The sequence below is a fragment of the Dunckerocampus dactyliophorus genome, chromosome 17, assembly GCF_027744805.1.
Source record: "Dunckerocampus dactyliophorus isolate RoL2022-P2 chromosome 17, RoL_Ddac_1.1, whole genome shotgun sequence".
In the NCBI taxonomy this organism is placed as follows: domain Eukaryota; kingdom Metazoa; phylum Chordata; class Actinopteri; order Syngnathiformes; family Syngnathidae; genus Dunckerocampus; species Dunckerocampus dactyliophorus.
The window spans coordinates 2456542-2470546 of NC_072835.1; the positions used below are offsets into that span (position 1 = coordinate 2456542).

At 37.7% G+C, this 14005-nt stretch overlaps 1 protein-coding gene across 1 annotated transcript in view; it reads right to left on the reverse strand.

The window, feature by feature from the left end:
* nnt (nicotinamide nucleotide transhydrogenase) overlaps positions 1-14005 on the reverse strand; it is a 60979-nt gene that overhangs the window by 30426 nt on the left and 16548 nt on the right. Inside the window, exons 10-12 of the mRNA XM_054757198.1 lie at positions 7760-7913; positions 4165-4326; positions 2162-2272 (exon numbers count right to left, since the gene is read on the reverse strand). Of these exons, the coding sequence (XP_054613173.1) occupies positions 2162-2272; positions 4165-4326; positions 7760-7913 (427 nt within the window). The remainder of the gene's footprint in view (positions 1-2161; positions 2273-4164; positions 4327-7759; positions 7914-14005) is intronic.

Below are 14005 nucleotides of genomic sequence, written 5' to 3' on the forward strand. Positions count from 1 at the left end.
GGAGCTTTGGCGCAATAGAACACTCAAGACTCACCTTGAAGATGATGAAAAGTATTCTAAAAGACAAGAACAGCCGTCGCCAAGCTCAATAAGCCAAGCGGGGAATGTAACGAGGACGTCAGTGTCAATAATTCACGTAGAAAAGCTCAGGCAGAGAGCGTCTCTCTGCCGTAAAGGAGGGAGGCTGGAACGTGACTTGACATCCAGCCGCGTTTCATTGCCTTTTTTCCCCTAAATTGGAGGTCGAAAATGTCTCACGTCCAAGTTGCCTGGAACGATTGCCGACATTGCAATGCAACATGGCTGCCCACAGGAAATTAATATTTCTTATTTATGCAGTGCAGGGGTGTCCAAACGTTTTCAAATATAAACTTACATAAAGACTAAGCGCTATCATGCTAGCTGTTCTGTCTTTTTTTTTTGTCAATTTAGCAGCATAAAGTTGAAATATTAAAGAAAAACGACATTTCTCTCAGTCAGAATATTCTGAGAAAATTAGGTTGCAGAAAAAGTTATGTTACGAGGAATAGAAAACATACAAAATAATTAAAGGAAGAAAGTTGAAATATATGGATTTTTTTTTTTTTTTTTTAAAAAGCTGCAATTTTGTGAAAATAAAAGTTAACACGTTGAGAGAAGTTGTACTTTAACCAGAAAAAGTTGCAATTTTACAAAAATAAACTTGAAATATTATTATGAGGAAAAATAGTCATTTTAATTTCATACATTTGAAATACTAAAGAAAAAAATACCTTATTTTTTTTTTAAGTCACAAAATTATGAGAAGAAAAAAACAAAGTTGTCATTTTGGGAAAATTAGGTTGGGGGAAAAAGTTACATTATGGGAATAAAGTCATAATATTTGGAGAAAAAAGTGGACACAAATAAAGTTGAAATATTTAGAAAATTGGGGAAAAAAACCAACTGAAAAGGAAAAAAAAAGATGTAGTTTTACGAGAACACACGTTAACACATTAAGGGGAAAAAAGTCATATTCTAACGAGAAAAAAGTTGCAATTTTACAAGAATAAAGTTGCAACGTTATCAAGAAAAATAATAATAATAATAATAATAATAATAATAATAATAATCGTCATTTTAGTAGCATTGATGTGAAATAGTCAAGAAAAAAACACTTGTCTTTTTTAAAGTCGACATTATCAGAAACCAACAAAAGTAAATCAAGTTGTCGCTTTTGAAAAATTAGGCTGGGCAAAAAGTTATAATACTATGGGAATACTATGGGGAATAAATAGTCACTTTTGGAAAATTGGGTTGGGGAAAAGTTAGAATACGGGAATAAAGTCATATTTTGAGAAAAACAAATGTACAGAAATAAAGTTGAAATATTTGGAAAATTGGGGGAAAAAAAACCCAAACAGCAGAAATTTGGAAAAAGCTGGAATTTTACGAGAACAAAGTTAATAAATTAAGGGGGAAAAAAGTCATATATTGGAAAATGAAAACAAAAAAATAGCAGAAATTGAAAAACCTGCTGTAATTTTAAAAGAATAAAGTCAAAACATTGAGGAAAAAAAAAGTCGTATTCTAACAAAAAAAAAGATTGCAATTTTACAAGAATAAATTCGTAATATCATGAAGAAAAATTATTTTTATATCATTTTAGTAGCATAGACTTGAAATATCAAAGAAAAAATTATATCATTTTCTGAATTTGTAATGTGAGAAACCCACAAAACAAAATTAAAAATTAATTTTTAAAAAGTTGGGGAAAAACAATAACATTACGGGAATAAAGTCAAAATTTTTTGCGACAAAAATGTGTACTAATAACGTTGAAATATTTGGAATTGTTAGTGAAGTTGCATCCTGGCTGGAAAACGCCTGGACAGCCCTCCTTTAGGCCGAGGTAGGTACCGAAACGTGAGTAGGGCGTACGGCTACACCCTGAGGAAAAACACTAAACGTGTCTTGCTCCTGATCATACCTTGTGGAAGTCAGGTGAAGTCAGGTGCGCCTCGGTGCCGATGTGGCTTTGTGGAAATATTTTGAAAGTGTCCGACCCAGCCGCCAATCAGAACGGGCGGCTAGACTGTTATTGCGCCATCAATAGCAGACACGCCACTCTTCTTCCTTCGCTGACGTTTTATTGGCGGTAAAGACCGCTTAGGATCTGGGCGCTGGGTGCGGGGCGACTCACCAGCAATGTTGACTGAGGAGATGAAGGCGGCGAGCACGGCCAGCGTCTCTGCAGTGTTGGTTGGGGCGTAGCCACCGCCCATTAGGGACAGACCACCCACGGCTGTCAGACCTGCAAAAAAAAAGTAGTCTCATAAACAACAACAGAACACCAGCTCAGTCATCATCTTCAACACACTTTATATTCCCATTGTGAGACCTCCACTAGCTGGAATAGCTCACCTCCTGGATGCACCCACCACTTCATGGAGGACGATAATTAAACGATAACAGCACTCGGAGAGCACAGACCTCTGCCAAGTGCCATAGTTCTCCCCATATTGAGATTTACACCATAACTATTAGTCCTACATTTATTTTACCTACATATTTAGATTCCTTGACCATGAAAACATATAATGGAAGGGTTTGATGACAAAGAATGCCCACTATGCTAACACAGTCAGCATAGTCATAACTGTACAACACGTGATAGGAAGGCACTCCAGCGGGTGATCAAGACCTCACAGAACATTGTTGGGGCAGCCCTCCCCTCACTGCAAGACATTTATAAAACTAGAGTCCTACGAAGAACACACAACCTCATCAAGGACAGCACACATCCACAACACTCATTATTCACACTCCTACCGTCAGGCAGACGCTACAGGAGTTTGAAGTCCAGGACCACAAGGCTGGCAAACAGCTTTTACCCACAGGCCATCAGGCTTCTCAACGAAGCACTCGCACACGCCCCATGCACACACTCATAACACTTTATTTATTTATTTATTTGTATTATTTTTCTGTATTGTCTCTTCTGTTGTTGTTGTTTAATTTATTGGTATTAATGTTTCTTATGTTCTTATTCTTGTGTTTTCTTTCTTTTCTTGGGAGAATGAACAGAATAAGAATTTCATTGCATAGTATAACTGCTGTTTTACTACGCATATGACAATAAAACTCTTGAATCTTGAACATTAGCATGCTATCACCTAGCATAACAGCGTGTATGTTTAGTGTTTGCATAAGTGCCTAACGCTGAAAATGCTAAAAATGTTAGTATAGCTAAATTAGCATGCTAACACCTAGCACGGTAGCGCCAAGGGTCTGCTTAAGGTCATATTCATGAAAATTGCAAAAAAGGCTAACATTAGCATTCTAGTACCAAGCATAAGTGTCTACCTAAGAAAATGGCTAAAATGATCCTACGCTAATGTTAGCATGCTAGCAACGCTAACAATGAGTAATAATAATAATAATAATAATAATAACAATAATAATAATGAGTAGTGGTTAGTGTTCCGGTTAGGTAGGTTTGTTCCTTCCTCATTGGCTACTGTAATTTTGTGTACCTTATTGTAAAGTGTTACCAAACAAAACATATTTTTTTCGTTAATAATTAAATCTTATGTTGGTCAAATGTTATTATTCCTCATAATTTTTCTCTAATATTTTGATTTTATTCTTGGAAAATTACTGCTGATTTTCCATTTCTACTGGGGTTTTTCTTGTTGAATGATATTTTTAGAATGTGCCACCCTGTGCTATGCAGACTTTCAATGACTGATTTGACAAAGAATAAAGCTAACGCTAACAGCAGCCAAGGTGTAAACATAAAAGCAAGACAGGCCTGTTTGCCAATTAAGTTTTAAAAAGGACGTGAAAAGTGTCCGTGTTCGCTCCCGCCGAGGCTCCACAGCCCCGCTCTGATGTCGAAATGAGCACAAGACCACCCTGACCCCTAAAGATCACCGCTGGTGTGTTACTTCCTACCCTCAGCGTGGTTCCTTGTGGGGGGGGGGGATCAAAGCGGTGAGAACACACACGGACATGCACTACCCCCCTCCCCCCCGACCTCTTACTTAACCCCGTTGTGTTAAGCAGCAGCAGCTGACCACAACTTCCTTTTTTTTTTTCTTTAAAAGGCACCCAAGTGCTGATGCATTGCAAGAGCAAGATGAAGTGTATCCATCATCATCATCATCATCATCAACAACAACATCCATGCCGCACCCGACTAACCTGAGATGGCGTTGGTCACCGACATGAGCGGCGAGTGCAGCGCGGGAGTGACGCCCCACACGGTGTGGTACCCCACGATGCCCGCCAGCCCGAAGGTGGTGACCATCTGCGTGAAGGCGGCGTTGGGAGCCGACAGGCCCAAAGCCAACAGCGTGGCGATGCCTGCGAGGGAGGGAGACTACATTATTACACACAGTACACGTTCATATACGTGTTCATATCATTCAATCCCGCCCATTTTGACTGATCTTCCAAGGCACACAGAATATTGTGTTCTATGGCTACAGAACCATGGAAGCTACCAAAAGAAACCGTAGACTCCCGTCTTTCATCAGGAAAAAAAAGTTTGTTTCTACCTTTTTCCATTCTTTAGTAATGAGCAGTAGAACATAGGTAAGTTTCAGGAAAATATCAGTTCCCAACTACAAAGGGGAGAAAACCAGCTTTTTGTGAAAAGAGACATTCAAGCATAACTTTCACTTTTTGACACATTTTTTTTTTTTTTGCGTTTGTGACAGCTCAAACATGTAAATAACTGTACCGCAACATAAACACCACAACAAGACAATTCATAACATTTTATTTACAAACAACACCGTGAATCATTTCCAATGTTGTGTGTGCGCACGCGTTACAGTTTCCCTACAATGGTAACTTCCTCCACGCTCTCACACTTCCTCCTTGCTATCTTCCCTGTTTCCTTACCGTCATCAGCGCCATGATGAGCGCTCGCCTCATCATGTGCACTTCTGCCACCTAGTGGCCGTTTGTAATGGCTTGAAACTGCTCTACAGTGGTGTAATATTCATATTTTAATTCATATTTGTTTCCAAAAATTGCAACTTTATTTAGTCTTGCTGATTTCTCAAAATATGACTTTTAAAACATAATGTAATTTTTTTTCTTTATATTTCAATAATATTCTATTAAAATGACTTTTCCCCCTTATAATATTACAAATGTATTCTTGTAAAATTGCAACTTTTTTCTCGTTAGAATGACTTTTCGCTTTATATTTTCACTTTATTCTCACAAAATTACAGCTGTTTTTTCCATTTCTGCCGTTTTTTTTTAAATTTGCCAAATATTTCAACTAAATGTAATAATTTTTAATAAATTATTTGTAATTAATTTTCTTCTTGTAATTTAACATTATTCCCATAATAGAACTTTTTACAGAAACTAATTTCCCAAAAATGACAATAAATGTTTGTTTTATTTGTCATAACATTCCAACTTAAAAAATATATTCTTCAACATTTCAACTAAAGTAACATTATTTTTCCTCATAATATTACGACTTTATTCTGGTAAAAAAAAATGTTTTTTCTTGTTAAAATAAAAAATAAATATTTTAATATTTTGACTTTCTTCTTGTAAAATTACAGCTTTTTTTTTTTATTTCTGCTGTCCTTTTTTTCTCCACGAGATCAATTTTCTTCTCGTAATATTTTCAATTTATTTCCATAATAATTTTTCCATTTCTGCTGTTTTTTTTCCCCCAACTATTTCAACGTTTGTCTTGTAAATGTAATATAAAGTTATTCCCATAATATTTTGACTTTATTCCCATAATATTACAACTTTTTTTCCAAAAAAATTACAACTTTAAAATCCCCTTCAGAATAAAAGTGCAAGATTATTTTTGTAGGACCCACCGTGGTGCCGCCACAGATAGATTTGGCGCCACCGGCTCACCCTCACCACCCAAGTATGAAGTCGCTTTGGCACGGTAGCGCTTTCCACGGAGTAATTGTCCCACGTTGGCATGTGACCGTTCACGTTTTCCTCATTTCCTGCCAGCATGGGAACCCCCCCCAGCCTCCATGGCAGTTTATTATCCCAAAACAAGTCAATTACACGTCGACGCTAACGAGCGGGTAAGCAGCGCCCGGGTGAGTGGTTGGCGTTAAGTACTAGTCAACAACGTGCGATCCGCAATTAAGTGCATGTGGCGCACACATACACCGTGGCCTGTGTGGCACCACGGGAACCAGTGGCGGCGGCTCTTCAAACAAACACTCAGCGTGACGGCGCTTTTATATCGCACACTTCCTGACGCTAAGAGGGGGACCCGTTTGGGCCTGTGACACCTCGCACCTCCCGTGCACATTCCAGCGCTGACCCGGCAGGGCTGGTGATTAACCTCCACCTTGTCGCAGGCCCCCGGGGCTTTCCAAAGCTGACCTTCACACACACCCCGCCCCCACTAGCCAAACTTCACACCCAAAGCACAACACGGTTAGTTAATATTAGGTGTCGCGTTATGATACCACTGGAAATGGAGAGTTCCCATCTATGAGCCACGTCTGTGCTTTAATGTTGTCATCAAACATAGCCAAAAGAGTATCAGCAAAACATAGCAGAGAGTGTCAGCAAATGTAGCTAGAAAGTGTCAGCAAAACAGAGCCAAAAGGGTATCAGTGAACGTAGCGAGAACAATTTAGGTAGAACAGCATCAGCAAAGCTAGAAAAATATCAGCAAACCTAGCCATAACAATATCAGCGAATGTAGCTAGAAGAATATCAGCAAAGATAGCTGAGTAAGTATCAGCAAATCAGAGAAGGTAGCTAGAAGAGTTTAGCTAGAAGAGTACCGTTAAACACAGCCAAAAGAGTGCCGGTGGACTTAGCTCGAGGAATATCAGCAAATGTAGCCAAACGGATATCAGTCAAAGTAGCTGGAAGAGTATCAGCAGACATAACTAGAAAAGTGTCAGCAAAACAGCCGAAAGAATATCAGTGAAAGTAGCTAGGAGAATATCAGCAGACATAACTAAGACAGTATCAGCAAATGGAGCCAGAAGAATATCAACAATGGTAGCCAAGAGTATCAGCAAACCTAGCTAGAAGACTGTCAGCAAAAGCAGTTAGAATATCAGCAAACGTAGCCAAAACAGTATCAGCGAAATAGCTAGAAGAATATCAGCACACATAGCCAAAACAGTATCGGCAAACATAGCTAGAAGAATATCAGCAAACATAGCTGAAAGAGTATCGGCAAACGGAGCCAAGAGAGCAAACGGAGCTAGAAGAATATCAGCAAAAATAGCTAAAAGAGTACCACAAATGTAGCTAGAAGACTGTGCGCACACACACACACACACACACACACACACACACACACACACACGCACACACACACACACACACACACACACACACACACACACACACACACACACCTGCACTTGACGTGTTCAGGGTCACAGTTGGATATCACAAACTTTTAAAACTACACAAATCTTGCGGGTGGCTACGATATCATACTCGCCCGCAGAGAGGAGTTTTCTGACAGCAACAATAATGATAACGTAGCGACTCGGTAGTTACGTGCAACATTAAGAGTTCTGCGTTGTCCGACGAAAGCCAGGAAGGCGCCAGGCCGAGCGCTTGTGCGGCGAGAGCTGCGTTTGCTGATATTCTCCAAGCTGTATTTGCTGATGCTCTTTTGGCACAGTTGTATAGTAAAGCAAACAGAACTCTGGTATCGGAACTGTATCCGTATCGACAGCTACAACACAGCAGAACGCACGTTACGGGACGAGCAAACGTGCTTCCAACGCCACATTGGGCACGCGGCGCACCGACTGACCTCCGGTGTACACGCTGGCGGAGGTTAGCGTGGCCCTGAAGGGTGAGACTTGGGAAGTCTTCTCGGCCTCCAGGTCCTTGACAGACTTGGGCTTGGGGGGGGCGGCAGCGGGCAGGTTGTTGGGCTGAGGAGCCGGGAAGAGGTTCTTTCCATTCTGAAATGCAAATAAACAGAAAAGTGAGGAAAAAAGACATTTTTGGGGGTAGAAAATGAAAGCAATTACTGCTAAAAGACATTTATTAAACCTTGACGGAGATATTGGCTTCCCTCAATGTCTCATGACCGTAACATTAGACAAAGACGTCAACATCAAACTAATGGTTAGTAGGTACAATGAGTCATATCTGCACTTACATCCTGTAAGGAAATACAGATAAAACACTCTACTCTCCTTCATTTGTTCATTGGAGGGACAAAAAATGAAAATACGCTTCCAGAGACTTGATTAAAACAGCAAAAGCGTCCCAACAGTATGATGAGGATCAATGATGTGATGAAGGTAAGATAACGCTAATACACCAGCACCATCGCTGCTAATGATGAAGATGTTGGACGTAAAACATCACTGAAGCCCGAAACTAACTACACCGGGGGCGGCCAAACCTTTTCCCGGCAAGAGTCACATGGTGAAAAATGAAAGGATGCAAATTTGCCACTTTTATAATTAGTAGATGGGTATGCTAAGAGGTGATATAGATTTCAAGAAAAAAAGCGCATCTCAGCTTTGTGATGGCGGTGGAAAAGCCTACTATTAGTATCAACTTCACTCTTTGCTCGTTTTCCCCCTTTTTTTCAATTTTCCAAGTAGGTCAATGTGAGAGACACCATTCAGTGCAGTGAGATTGAATGCCAGAGTCTGAATGATCTGGAATGTATCGGCCTTAACATGATTCTTGCACCTCAGATGTCTTTCACTCTCATAGTCGTGTATCGGCCACCGTCCTCTAACATTAACTTCTTCGATAAGTTGAAGGAAATATTACGCCAGTGTGATTTTAAAAAGGAGGTCATTATAATGGGTGATCTAAACTTAAACTGGGAAGATAAAAATTCAAGAAAAAAGCTGAAGCAGATAACTGATAGTTTTAACTTGGTCCAAGTAGTAAAGGGTCCTACACGGATTACAACCTCTACCAGTACTCAAATTGATCTGATTTTTACCAACAGGCCCGAAAGAATTACAAAATCATATAATATGATAACTGGGCTGTCGGATCATAATTTGGTACTTATATCTAGGAAATTAAGTAATAGGCGAAATTTTACACTTTCTGGCAGTAAAGACTTCATTGGTATCCCAAGAAATAAACAGGAAGCTTTCAAAACAGCCATAACAAACCTGAACTGGGACAATCTACTTTCAGACAATGATGTGGAAATAATTAGTCAGAATTTTATAAAGAACATACAAAGCAAAATCAAGGAATTCACAGTTAGAACTAAACGCAAAAGCCAGAAGCAGTCTCTCCCATGGCTGACGGACAATGTCATCAAACTCATGAAGGACAGAGATAACGCTTTAAAAGTAGCCATAAAAACTAAACTGAGCCATGACAGGCAGATATTTACTATGCTGAGGAACAAAGTGATTAGACAAATGAGAAAAGCTAAAGCAGATTTCTTTATTTCTATTATTGAAAACTGCCACGGCAACTCGAAAAGCATCTGGACTCAAATAAATAAACTAACTGGTCAAAATCATACTTTTACGAAAGAAATTGAATTAAAAGTTAATGGTACCATCCTGCAAAACCCAACTGATGTGGCTGAGACATTCAATCATTACTTTATCGAGTCGGTTGCGGACATAGCTCGGAGTTTCCCAGTTCAATATAATGAGTGTACTACTAGTACTGTCGTACCAAACAGAAATGAGCCACGGTTTGTTTTTAAACCTGTGTCAAGAACTGAAGTCACAAAAGTGATAACATCTCTCAAGACATCCAGAGCAAAGGATGTGTATGGGATGGACACATTCATACTTAAAGAAGTTAGTGAGTCAATAGCTGGTCCATTAACACACATTATTAACGCTTCACTAAGTCAGGGGATATTTCCAGAAGCGTGGAAATTTGCTGCCGTTGTTCCAGTTTTTAAAGGAGGGGATCCTTTCCTCACTTCAAATTACCGGCCTATTAGCATATTACCCACTGTCTCAAAAGTTTTTGAAAAATTGGTTGCCAAACAAATCATTGACCACCTCAACAATAGCACTTTCGCACTGCATCCAAAGCAATTTGGGTTCAGAGCGAACCACTCTACAGAAACTGCCACTTGCTACTTTGTTGAAAAAATCAAGTCATCCATGGACCGGGGAGGGGGGGCAGTGGGTGCTGTCTTCCTAGACCTGCGGAAAGCATTTGATACTGTTAATCACTATATTATTAAAGAAACTCCTGAATTTCAATCTCTCCACAAACTGTCTTAACTTGTTACAGTCATACCTCTCATCTCGCTTTCAGCTGGTTAAAAATCATAACCATAATTCCAATGTCTTAGGGTTATCAACTGGTGTTCCGCAAGGCTCAGTACTAGGCCCACTTCTATTCAGCATGTATGTTAATGATCTCCCTTTTGTGTGTGAATCATGTGACATCTTAATGTACGCTGATGACACAGTAATCCTAGGTCATGGGAAGACGGCAGGGGAGGTTGAAACTAAGCTAACTGATGCAATGGTGAGAATTACATCCTGGCTAAATCAATGTTGTTTGCAGTTAAATGTTACAAAAACGGTCTGTATGTTTTTTTCAAGGATGAACAATTCAAACATGAATCCGGTCATTTCTGTCTCTGGTGAGAGGCTACAGGTTGTTACAGAATTTAAATATCTAGGACTACACATTGACTCGAATCTCAGCTTCAAAAATCACATAAAGAAAGTCTGCAATAAGGTAAAGTTTAGTTTGTCAAATTTTAGATTTATCAGAGACTCTCTATCAATTGAAGCAGCCAAGATATACTTCTTCTCTATGATTATCTCTCACATCACTACTGTCTGATAGGTTGGTCTAATGCACACTCCACTGTAATGAAACTACTCGCATCATTATATAAACAAGCACTTAAAACAATGGATAAAAAACCTTTCAGATACCACCATTGCCATATTTTGAAGAAGTATAAATTGCTGAGCTGGGAAAATCTCATCAAATACAAAAACATCTGCTTGGTATATAAGATCTTGCACGGTTTGGCTCCTCCTCCACTATCCGCTTTCATAACATTTCGGTCCTCTGCTACCAGAGCCACCAGAGGTGCCACTAAAAAAGATTGCACAATCCCAATCAGGAAAACTACATTTAGCCAGGCTGTATTCTCATTTAGAGCATCCCATCAATGGAATACAGTACCACAATCAGTCAGAGAATCTTCATCATATCACTCTTTTAAACTCAATGCTAAGAATTGGCTTGTTGAATGGCAAAGATGTGTGCACTAGCAGTATCACTGGTACTATCCATTATTCTACCAGTGTCAGGTAGAGAACAAATTAAATGTAAATGGTAAGGTAGCCAATATGGCTGGCTTGGCGGTGTTTGTATTATAATTTTTCATTTTGGTTTTATTAATTTTATTATATAATTTGTACTGTGGGGAAATGTAATGCTGACTGTTTTTCTGTCTATGTCTGTTGTGTATGGTGTCTTTTTTGTTGTTTTGTTTTGTTGGGTCTATTACCATCTGGCAAAGGGACTGCCGATGAAAATTAGCCTTTCAGCTAACTCGGGTACATTTACTTTCTGATGAAATGTTGATTAATGTACGCTGTCCCTTTTTAAAAATAAAGAATTTGAATTTGAAAAAAAAAGTTCAACTTTACTCTTAAATAATCTTTATACACTTTCTTTCCATAATATTATGGCTTTATTCCCACAATATAACTTTTTCCCCAACCTTTTTTTTGTTTTGGTTTGTTCTGACTTTTTTTCACTTAATATTTTGACTTTATTCTCATTAAATTACAGCAGTTTTTTCCATTTCTGCTGAGTCTTGTTCCAAACTAGTTCAACTTTCTTCTTAATCATTTTTTTTCTCATAATATTTTGACTTTATTCCCATAAAATTATAACTTTTACATTACAACTTTTTCGTTTCTCATATTTCAGCTTTTAAAAATAATATTTTTTCTTTAATATTTCAACTCAAAGCTACTAAAATGACTATTTTTCCTCAGAACATTACATAGTTTATACTTTATTCTTTCTTTTTTTTAAATTCCATTTGATTTTCTTTGTTTTTTTTCTTGTCATAATAGTCATAATAAAAGTTTTTCTATTATTAATTTTACATTATTTTAGTAAAGTTACCGATTTTTTTTCATTTCTGCATTTTTTAAAAATTTTTAAATAAAATTTTCCAAACTTTTACGACTTTCTTCTTAAATAATCTTCATAAAATTTCTTCTCTAAATATTACAAATTTATTCTCATAATATTGTAACTTTTTCCACAACCTAACTTTCCAAAAATTACATCTTTTGTTTTTTATTTGTTTCTCATAATATTATGACCTCAAAAATATTTTTTTTCTTTAATAGTTGAACTAAAATGACATTTTTCAATGAAGACTATTTTCTCTTATTAAAATAACATCTTTTTCCTTTAATATTTCAACTCTATTCGGCAAAAATGACATTTTTTTTCATGATACTACATACCGTAAAGCACCGTGTATAAACCGCACCCGTGTATTAAGCGCACCCCCATTTTCAGGCTCATGGCGGCCGGAAAAAAAAATTTTTAGTTCATAAATGCTTGCCAACTCTTTCATCTCAAATCAACATGTGTAAAGGTACTAAGCAATTTCAAAAAGAAGAAGAAAGGAGAAATCTGAAATTTGGCATCTAGATCTTTAATATTATGGCTAAGCACAAATTAATAATAATAATAAAAAATCTCTTTTTCTCTATTATTATTTGATTGCATTGCTTCAGTGTGAATTTTAATAAACTCCAATGTTGTATTGTATTTGACATTGGAAGCTTAGGTTAGCTTCAGTGTATATAGAGATCGTTTCACTGTGTGAAAATACAGACAGCCGTCAGATAAGTTAGTTGCACACACAAGCATTTTCAGCAACTGTACAGCAGAGGGCGCTAAAGTCAAAGCAACTGTCTGACCCACAGACGGCTATTCTAAAAATGGGCTTCTCGTCAATTTCTGCATCTGGTCACAGACCTGTCACCGTGTATAAACCGCACCCCGATTTTTTGCTTCTTACCAGTGGAAAAAAAGGGCGGTTTATACACGGTGCTTTACGGTAGTTTATTCTTTAAGATGTTATTTTTCTTTTTTTTTTTATTTCTTTTCGTTTTTTTCTTGTCATAATACAATAAAAAAACAAAACAGCTGTGGGCTGAAAATGGCCCCCAGGCCGCACTTTGGACACCCCTGGTCTATACTGTAACTTACACTCACTGGCCACAGCATTAGGTACACCTGCCCATGATAGGGACTACTTACATCTTATTTTACATCATATCATCAAAAAACTGTCAGCTAATTTGGAGCTAATGTTATTAAATGGATTAAGATGCTTTATACAAAGCCTTCGGCGTCAGTTAAAACCAATCATTTGATTTCAGAACCATTTATTTTAAAGCGACGACCAAAACAGGGTTGTCCTATGTCTGGATTATTATTTAATTTGACTATTGAGCCCTTAGCTGCAAAAATGAATAGAAGTGATAATCATGTTTATGGTATACAAATTGGCTCTCAATCAATTATCGTTATATTGTGATGACATAATTTTTATACCCGTCTCATGTGTACTCCTCTCTTCACTTTATCAATAAGGTTAATAAGGTAATAAGGAATATGGTCGTCTGTCAGGATATAAGATTCATTGGGGAAAATGTGAAATGTTACCATTAAACAAGCATTGTAATAAATCATTGGTTCAGAATTTTAAAAAGGACAGAAATAACAAATTTAGGAATGTACATTACACCAAATTTGTACTCTAGCAGAGATATAAATCTTAAAGATTTAAAGGACAGGATACAATCTACATTGGAACGCTCTCTGGGGTCGAGTGAATAGAATGAAAGTGGGTATACTTCCAGCAGGTAAGTATACATTAAAAACGACGCCTGTTATAATAAAAGTTGGTTTAAAGAATTACATACAATAATCTCACATTTATAAGGCGTGCAAAAAAGGCTAGATGTTCTTAAGATTGTCTAGTTCACAAGATAAAGGAGGATTACAATGACCAAACTTTGACATTGTTACGTATTAT